The following is a 10,000-nucleotide window of genomic DNA, read 5'->3' on the forward strand; positions in this document are numbered from 1 at the left end:
TTCCAAACAGAAAGATGAGACTCCGTAAGATTTTCCAGATTTCAAAAGTCTTAACACAATATCAATAAAAGTATAAATAAACAAATCAACTCAACATTTTATTGTAAACCATGAAAAATGTGTCAGGTGTTCTAAGGGGTAGTGAGTTGCATCAACAAACATTGAGTACATTTTAGGAAGTGTCCATGGTTTGGACGGACTCCTCCACCACCTCCAAGTCTAGCGGGGTTACAGAATTGGACAACACAGCAGTCGTTCCTCTTTTGTACTTGTAGTCACCAGTCCTGCATTGACAAGACGAACAAAAAACAAGGCATTAATTTTTCGTTATTTCTCGAAGTAGTTCCCAACATGGACAGAAAACAATCAATGTCCATTTACACAACACAAACCTTTATCGTAAAGACAAGCCAAGCATGCTAGTTATGCAAAGTCAACCAAGGCAGCGTTCGTAAGAGCTGGTTAGTAGTGAACTCAGGCAAGTTATGGTGGCTGGTTAAGTCTGCACTAAAACACTCCATATGTACTTACAGCTGAAAGGCTTCAAGCTCGTTTAGTCTTCAGGCAGAACAAGCAACAAAACATGTCAGCCACTGTTCATGAATTGGTGCAAGTTCAAACAAAAGCATGCTTGGAACTTCAAACCTGCTTTATTATAGGAGGTTGGACACGTTATTTATGGCAAGGGCGAGACTAGTGCAGGGTTAAAGCAAAAATAATCAATCTTATTTTTTTCTAGTCAGCCCATATATTCCCAGGGCCGTGTACATGATGCCACATTACGTACCACACTTGCTTATTGTGCAAAGTCAACTTTAACCAAATCTGGTAGTTTTAATATATCCATTGGACAATTCCTGTATCTCTCCCACCTTTCCAGCTTCAGAGCCTTGGTTCACTCCTGAACAGCCTCCCATCTTCCTTCACTTTCCACATCCATAACAGTCACCAGGTTAACTTTCATTCCTGCAGCATCAAGTTTCTCCTTCACACTTTGCCAAACTGGTTCACAGTCCACTCACTTCTCAACTTCGCAATTTATCTCCCTTCCCTCCCTGTCCCCCAGAAAACCCTCCATAAACTGCAACTGGTAAAAAGAGACAGCAGCTTCATCATTACATCATCTACTTCACACATATACTCCACTGGTTCCCTGCCACATTCTAATATAACGCCATCCTATGAAGATACAAGGCCAATCACACACCATGACCTTTCTTAAATTCCTGACTTTCATATCTAATCAAGTGAATGCAACTTCAAATTATTTGCTATGCTATTTATCTTTTATAAGTTTATTTAGTACCATGTTTATCCATAGGCTGATCTTAAGGTGGTCATAAATAAAATGTTAGATTACAACAAAAGGTGAACACAGACAAACTCTACTGAAATACTGAAAAGAGGGAAGAGATTTAAAACTAATTTTTGCCCTTAACATGTTCAAATAGAATTTTTTTCTACCCATTTGCTACTTAGACAGAGTTTATTTACTTTATCATACAAATGAAAAAATAGAATTTCTGTGTAGGTTTATATTTATTTTTATTCAGCAGTGACAGTTACTGCATCTGCAATATTGACCTTTCTGGGAGTTCAGGTGCTGAGTCAACACTTTACCAAAGTCATAACCATTGTATTGCACCGGTACATTAATACCGTATTTAGGGACAATACAGGCGGCAGCCCAGGGGACCCCCCAAGTCGAGGGTTGCGGCAGCGTTGAAGTCCCCCTGGTGGACTTCAACGCTCACGTGGGCAATGACAGTTGAGACCTGGAGGGGTGTGGTTCGGAGGAATGGCCCACCTGCTCTGAACCCGAGCAGTGTTCTGTTGTTGGGACTTCTGTGCTCCTCATGGATTGTCCATAAACAACCATGTTTAAGCATAAGGGTGTCCATATGCGCTCTTGGCAACCAGGACACCGCATGTCTTGGACACTTGGGTGAATAAGAGGGCGGTAAAGGTGTATTCAGGGGTTTCTGGGAAAGGAGGGTCCGTCGGATAGTCGAACCTCGGATTCAGGAAGAGCAGTGTGGTTTTCGTCCTGGCCGTGGAACACTGGATCAGCTCCTACACCCTCAGCAAGATCCTGGAGGGTGCATGGGAGTTTGCCCAACCAGTCTACATATGCTTTGTGGGCCTTGAGAAGGCATTTAACCGTGTCCCTTGGGGGATCCTGTGGGGGGTACTCCAGGAGTATGTAGTACCCGGGCACTTTAATAAGGGCTGTTAGGTCCTCGTATGATCAGTGTCAGAGCTTGGTCCACGTTGCTGGCAGTAAGTATGACTCGTTTTTGGTGATAGTGGGACTCTGCCAAGGTTGCCCCTTTTCAGCCAAGGTGTTGAGAGGATCCGTTTTGGTAGCCTTAGGATCGTGTCTCTGCTTTTTTGCGAATGATGTGGTCCTGTTGGCTTCATCAGGTCATGATCTAGAGCTCTCAACGGAGCGGTTTGCATCAGAGTGTGAAGCTGCTGTGAATCAGACGCTGTACCTGTCTGTTGTGGTGAAGAGAGAGCTGAGTCAAGAAGTAAAGCTCTCGGTTACCAGTCAATCTACGTTCCTACCCTCATCTATGGCATGAGCTTTGGGTCACGACCGAAAGAATGAGATCCAGGATACAAGTGGCCAAAATTTGTTTTCTCCCTAGCGTGTCTGGGCTCTCCCTTAGAGATAGGGTGAGGAGCTCAGTCATCCGGGGAGGACTCAGAGTAGAGCCGCTGCTCCTCCACGTCCAGAGGAGCCAGTTGAGGTGGCTCGGGCATCTGATTAGGATGCCTCCTGGACGCCTCCCTGGTGAGGTGTTCCGGGCACGTCCCACCGGGAGGAGGCCCAGGGGAAGACCCAGGACACGCTGGAGGGACTATGTTTCTCGGCTGGCCTGGGAACGCCTTGGGATCCTCCCAGTGGAGCTGGCCCAAGGGGCTGGGGAAAGGGAAGTCTGGGCCTCCGTACTGAAGCTGCTACCCCCGCGACCCGACCCCAGATAAGCGGAAGAAGATGGATGGAGGACCATAAGGCGCACCAAATTATAAGGCGCACAGTGAATTAACTTGTCTTTATGCATCTTTATCCACATATAAGGCGCACCGGATTATAAGCTACACTAAATATTCTTCCCAAGTGTGTAATTTCACTCCGCCCCTTCACATACACAGCTCTCTCCTGAAAGGGAGAGCTATCTGTCTCTTACGGGAGAGCTATCTGTCTCTTACGGGAGGACTGAGTAGTTGGACTACACTGCCTTGTTTCTAATATAAGGGCAAAAATAAACGTAACTTTTATATTGAACTTACTAGGTTTATTGTTGCTAGCTCGTACTCCGAGTGCGGGCTGCCTAAAGGCTCCCACATACTCGGGCATACTGTGAGCTTGGCGGACTCCACGCCGACTCTCCACGGACATTTTACCCTTCATAATTGACCATACTGTTGCCTACATTTCTTGTGGCAAGTTCCTACAATTCCCACACTTCCTGCCAGTGGGACGAAGTGGCAGAACGGATGGTAAAATTTGTGATTAGCTAACTGAGCATCTAGAGCTGTTTCTTTTCCAGCAGGCTCCCACCTGTCAGTGAGAGCAGAGAGGGACTGTGATGCCGTGCGACCGTAAGGCTGCCTACTTATAGCAGCTCAGTGTATAAAGCTTGGTGTCACATATAAAACAGTTCCATGTAAAAACTTCTTGCCGCTGAGAAGATTATAGTGTGAAACCATGTACGCGTTTGTAAAAACTGAGCTCTGCACATACCTGTATGTGCAGAGTCCTCCTTGAGCACACACGGACCTCTGCGGAGTGACCTATGCCCGGGTATATGGGGTCCTTTACATTAATGCACTTCTAGATTCGACATTACAGTCAGGCAGTTTTGGTGACAGTGTACCGTAATGCTCCGAACAGTCATTGAGCGGCTTCATTGCTTACCAAAGTCGTTCTTACACATTTTAACAGATTTTTGAGTGTTTTGTGATTGTACCTCATAAAATTGGTCAGTAAACACAACGGTAATAGGGTGCACTGGATTATAAGGCTCACCATTTTTGAGAAAATTTAAGGAGTTTAAGTGCGCCTTATAGTTATACGGTAATTCTGTCCACATTTGAATTTGCCAACTCACCTGCATTTAAACAAAACACCTATTTTTACCACTTGGCTGTTTTATACTGGGCAGCAGTGCAATTGATGCAGAAATAGGCATTTGCATTTGATACAGACAGCCTTGAAAGTGCTCTCTGATCTTCAGCAGCCAACTTTGCGACAGAAAGGTTATGCTTGGCTATAGTAATAATGTCTTCACATATGCAAACTTTCTGGTTAAACACATGGTCGGCCATGGATACAGGTGACATAGTTATTGTAGCTGTTGCACCAGATAAACGTGCTGCAGAAATCAGGCCATATTTGGTGGCATATTATGCACATACACACGCCTGGTAGGTTAAGCTTTATGCAACACGATCCAATAATCTTCCCATTTTTACCAATTTTTCTCAGCCATCTCCATTTATTTTTAATGCCCCTGTCAACAGTCGATATCCGACTCTTCTTCATGAATGTTCATGCTAAATCATTCTGAGCTAGGAGGTTACTCTTCGTGTTTTAAATAAAAACGTAATTACCAATCACGAGATCCTTGGTTGGTCGCACATGTTTATCAGCTAAGTTACTGGAAGTGAGGGAATAAACACTGAAAACTGACATGGCCATAGGTGGAAACTTGCTTGTTCCCATATATTCCAGGAAAACCTTTGACCACCACTATTTTCATTCATGGCATATGTTGCCAAGTTTGAGACGCTCTTCCAAAAGTAAAAATGATGGAACACCAACAAACCGTAATGGCAGGTGTCTGCTTTGTAAAGACCCGCACCACTCACTGATTGGCTAATGTGGCTTTTCTCAATGACACGACAGGTTAGAGATGTTCCTAAACACTCAAAAGGGGCAAATTTACCCATCAGCACGAACCGATTTTCAGCACAGTTCAGTTTCTTATGTTTAATCTTAATCCCATAATCATTGGAATCCAGGGGGAAAAAAATCTTTATGCTTCAACAGATCCAGATGTTGCAGACACATCGAGTCAGCAGTTCTCACCTGATCCCCTTCTTGTTGGCTTCATCGTGGGGTCTGATGTAGTCCACATTGCCCTTGGTGATGACAGACAGGTCAATGTTGCTGCCAGAGCCCAGGTCATTAAAGATGCCAGCGGCGATGGCATCCCGCACCAAGCGCTTGGCTTCCTCCTCCTTTTAGAAAACATGGAAGCTCAGGTGAATGGCAGAGCCTCACAACAGTCATAGAAACTTAGAAACTATCTGTTTAACTGAGCAGCTCAACAGGAGTAGATGTCTCACCTCCATGTCCGGCTTGTAGCGATCTTCAAAAACAGCCATGGCAGCCAAGGAGCCAGACCCTTCAGAAAAGTAAGAGCTGGGTTATTCCTAAATCTTTGGTTTCAAAGACAGCGTCCAGAAATAAAACGCTGCTTGTTCCTCAACAGATAAGTGAAACAGAGATTTAAGGATCCTGACAAGCCAAACATTTTTAATATAGACTACAATATACTGGGAAATAAAATAAAACAATATAGTGTCTTTTGGGGTGTGGGGGGCGCTTTCTTCTACGTAGCTTTCCATTAATATCACATAATACAGCTTTATTTGAGCAGCCATCTTCTGTCACTCTTATTTATCCATCTTTCCCTCCTTGTCCCTACCGTGCATCTTTACACGTGCTTATATTTTGAAGGCTACCTGCCTTTCTTCCTTCCTACTTCTTGATTGAATAAAAATGATTTACAATCTCGATTTGTCCGAGTGTATAATTTTTTTGAGTGCAACTTTATTCAATTTTTATTTTATTATATTTGGGATCTGCTTCTGATCCATTCATCGGGTCTATCTAGCTACAAAAATGCATTGTCCAAGAATAAAGCAGCTATCTCTTTCCAGGGATGGACTCTGGAAGGGGGCCCCCCCCCCCCCCCCAAACAGACAGACTTTTGGTGACTTGCAACAATCAAAGTAAATTATATTTTTGTAGGACATCTGAAAATGACCATAGAGTGGTTTACTTGTTGACAACATGCTGCATTGAGCGTTAATGCTTATAATAATCTAGTTTAAACAGATGTGATCATCCTCATATTTGTATCAGGCAAACGTTCTCAGTCTATTGAAGTAATCAGGGCACCACGTGAAATAAATAAATGCGTCCTTTTTCAGTTTTAACAACAGAAAAAAAGCCAAATGACGCATTTATCCCATCAGATCCCGCGGTCCCGACACAAGCGATACTAATTCTGTCGGGGATAACCAAGTATTTCTTTTTAATGCTCCTCCATGAAAACAGCTTCCACTGACGTCTTCACGGCCAGCAGACACTCAGCGCTCCCGACTCGGTGGGAGTTTTTAGAGGGTCCGTTTACAAAAGGCAGAAATATTTACCAAGGCAGGTACAAATATGTTGCAACTCTGAGTGCTCTCTCTCCTGGCAGGAATGCGAGTTTGCACACAGGCGACTGAGCTGAAAGTAAAGGAGCGACGACTTGGCTTAGGAGGACATTAAAAGCGGCTGCACACTTGGTTCTACAGGGCACCGCACATTTTCCGCGAACATTTTAAACTTCATAGTCAAGCACACTTATTGGCTACACTTCGTGTGATAAACTCCAACATTTCCCATAGCAGGCACCCACCGCACACCTCTCAGTCCGTGGCAGAGAGGCTGTGACGCCACACGTGCTTGCGAGTCACAGCTCCCTGGAGCAGTTCGATGTGAAGACTTCTTCCCACTGAGCAGTTTATAGTGTGATGTCATGTAAGTACTCATAAAATTTACTTCTGCATGCACCTGTCTGCCTTATTATGTGGGAGCATAGAGACAGCAATAGCTCAGGATGCAATCTAGTGCTATTTAGAAAGACAAATAGCTTTAATAAAATTAACCGTGAACACGCACAAATGTATAATAATTTACTACATGCCCCAACCTTCTAGGGGGATGGGGGATTTTGTTGGTGGGTGTCCCCTTTGTAGAATGGTAGGGGAAACACTGGTGGCAATTTATTAAGAAAAACTATTTTACTGTATGAATTACTGATTTGGTTAAAAGGTAAAAAGTGTGGAAACAATCATCTCATTCTGAATGTGGCTAAAATAAAGGAGATGATGGTAGATTTCAGAATAAATAGAAATAGGACCAACACTATTACCATCCTAAGAGAAAAGGTGCAGGTGGTAGAGGAGTAAAAAGACCTTGGTGTTCACCTGGACAACAATGTGGACTGGAGACACAATTGTGAAGCTGTCTAAAAGAAGACTGGACTTCCTGAGGAAGCTTAGGTCCTTCAGGGTTTGCAGCAAGATGCTGCAGATCTATCAGTCTGGAGACCCTTCTAGAACCTCTAAAGATGATTTTTTTCTGATTAAGAGGATGCTCTGTCTGTAATGTTCTTCATTTTATGAAGAATCCTTCTTTGCACAGAGTTTCTTCAGTCTGTAAGACAGACCTCTACAGGAGATCCTTTCTGCCTGCAGCCATTACCATTTACAACTATTTGGTTTAGAAACCCCTGTAACATTAGTTACACCAGGATTTAATTTCCCTTTGGGAATAATAAAGAATCTTTGAATTGAAAAATAACTTACTGGAATACATAAAAGCATAATTTTAACGCAACATAGACCATCTCGATGTAAACGATATGGTCTTATCTTATTAATCTCTATCTTTAAAATCTCAATATATTGCCCAGCCCTAATTAAAAGCTATGTTAGGTTGATTATGAGACACAAACTGACCCATAGTGACGTAAGGTAGCTTATCAGTGGAGCCATGGGGGTAGATGCTATACAGATGAGGTCCATTACAGTCCACTCCACCAAGGACCAAGGCAGCACCAATGTAGCCCTGATACCTGATGACACACATACACAAAACTGATGACTCACAAGTCAAACACCAGACAGTTTCCATTTGTTACAAGTGTTAAAGAAATAACTTGTTTTAATGCAGAGTGCAGTGTGAGAGCCAACCACTGGATGGGAAACTCGACACTGCCTAGACACAAAAAATATGCACGTATACACATAAATCAACACTCTACATGTTATCAAAAGCCAAGGTTTATTTTAAATCAGCTGTTCATTTTCGTCCTAAAAACACAAAACAGACATTAGTGATCAACAAAACAATAGGAGCCTTCAGATCACATGACATAGGCTGCTTTGTCAGTCAGGCATGATGTGCATCACTAGTGTGGACACCATATGGAATAAACATACATTGAAAATCTGGAATCAAATTCAGAAATTATTAAAGGTAAATATAGTTCTATCAAGGGCCATTCCCATCAGTGGGAATGTTGAGTTTTTACCATCCCTATATGATAAAACCTTTGAGAGATGGGCTGAACATGGGTTGATCACAATTAACCAACTATTTGAAATTAATATACTTAAGACTTTCTGCAAACTTTAAGAAACTTTTGCCATTCCCCCAGCCAATCTGAATAGTTTCTTACAGATGAGACATTTTAATACACCATACAGTCTTGGGACGTATTAAAAAGGAGCCAAGAAATACAGAATACATTTATTGGCTTACTTGAAAACCCAGGAACTATGAAAAAGCAAGTGTCTTTAGGTATAGAAAATGAATGATCATTGTGTCGGATAACATCCAACATATTAAACAACAACGGGAGATGGAACAGAATGTCATTTTGGAAGATGAATTGTGGAGGACATCTGTATTGGCTGCCACACGGGAATCAGGAGTCAACATCTGAGGGAATTAGACTGGATGTGTAAATTAGCATTCTTTCAGACTCCACTTAAAGGTTTTCTCTCCAAGAGAAATATTAGTGATAAATGTTGGAGTAGGTGTGACCAAATGGGAGATCAGACCCACATATTCTGGGACTGTCCTCAGATACAAAGTTTTTGGAAAAATGTTAAAGAGGTGCTGGAGAGAGTATTAAAGATTAATGTGCTTTTGGATCCTGTAATCTTCATACACAATGTGTTTCCTGGTTATCAAAGGACTCTGCTACATATTCTTCTGATGCTAGCCAGGAAGATGATCACGGTCAACTGGATGAAGAACTTTGAAAGACCACGGAATCCTATTACAACTTTTCTTAAGGAGCGTACTTCATTTCCTTGGCTGATGTTGGCTTTACATGTCTGATTTACCCTGTGTGACAGTGTGATGAAAAACGTGGGTTTGCCTATGTAAAGATTGATGTGGGGGTTCAGTTCCAGTCTTAGAACAAAAATATTTGTATGTAAATTGCCTATGTTTGGTAGGCAGTAAAGTAAAAAAAAAGGAAAAGATACCAGAGGATGCCAGAGATATCTACAGCTACTATTTCATTCAATTCAAAAATGCTTCATTAATCCCAACACTAAATCTGGATACTAACCTGGTGCATTATTTAAAATATGACATTAAAAATTCACCTCCCGGAGTGAAGTGTGAGCCAGAAATGCTGGTGTAAACCAGCATTGTGGTTTGTGGAAAATAAGTTCACGGTGGAAAAAATATATATATATTTTTTTAAATCGCTCTTTGGTTATATAAATCGATTTTTAGGAATTATAATGAGAATCGATTCAGAATTGGAAAAAAAAAATTAAACACAGCCCTGCTAGTGAAGTGGTCAATCTACATGTCTATCCACTTCCAACATACCCAGCTTTGCAGCTGGAGTGGACAGATCCACCTGTGCTAGCAAGCCACATCTATGGTTTATGATGCCCTCTGAGATCATTTTGACAAACAGGTGGGTGCTCAAAATACAACACCACCCATACATGTCTTGAAGAAAAGTAGTACCAACTTTTGACAGCTTGTCTGCTTTCAATGTCTCCCTTGTAAAGAGGCCTACCTGAAGAGCATCTGTTTGAGCATGCGGTTAGCGGTGGCCACACGAGGCAGCCTGCCTGTGGAGAGGGAGTGCAGCTCCAGGTTGGAAGAAATGATCTGAGTGGT

At 42.4% G+C, this 10,000-nt stretch overlaps 1 protein-coding gene across 1 annotated transcript in view; it reads right to left on the reverse strand.

Moving 5' to 3' along the window:
- Positions 1 to 100: 100 nt before the first annotated feature.
- Positions 101 to 10,000, reverse strand: part of LOC118558842 (proteasome subunit beta type-7-like) — a 12,142-nt gene continuing 2,242 nt past the window's right edge. Inside the window, exons 4-8 of the mRNA XM_036129398.1 lie at positions 9,897 to 10,000; positions 7,807 to 7,922; positions 5,359 to 5,417; positions 5,099 to 5,250; positions 101 to 284 (exon numbers count right to left, since the gene is read on the reverse strand). The exon at positions 9,897 to 10,000 is cut by the window's right edge and continues 37 nt beyond it. Of these exons, the coding sequence (XP_035985291.1) occupies positions 173 to 284; positions 5,099 to 5,250; positions 5,359 to 5,417; positions 7,807 to 7,922; positions 9,897 to 10,000 (543 nt within the window). The 3' untranslated portion in view covers positions 101 to 172. The remainder of the gene's footprint in view (positions 285 to 5,098; positions 5,251 to 5,358; positions 5,418 to 7,806; positions 7,923 to 9,896) is intronic.

Source organism: Fundulus heteroclitus, unplaced genomic scaffold, assembly GCF_011125445.2.
Source record: "Fundulus heteroclitus isolate FHET01 unplaced genomic scaffold, MU-UCD_Fhet_4.1 scaffold_163, whole genome shotgun sequence".
Classification (NCBI taxonomy): domain Eukaryota; kingdom Metazoa; phylum Chordata; class Actinopteri; order Cyprinodontiformes; family Fundulidae; genus Fundulus; species Fundulus heteroclitus.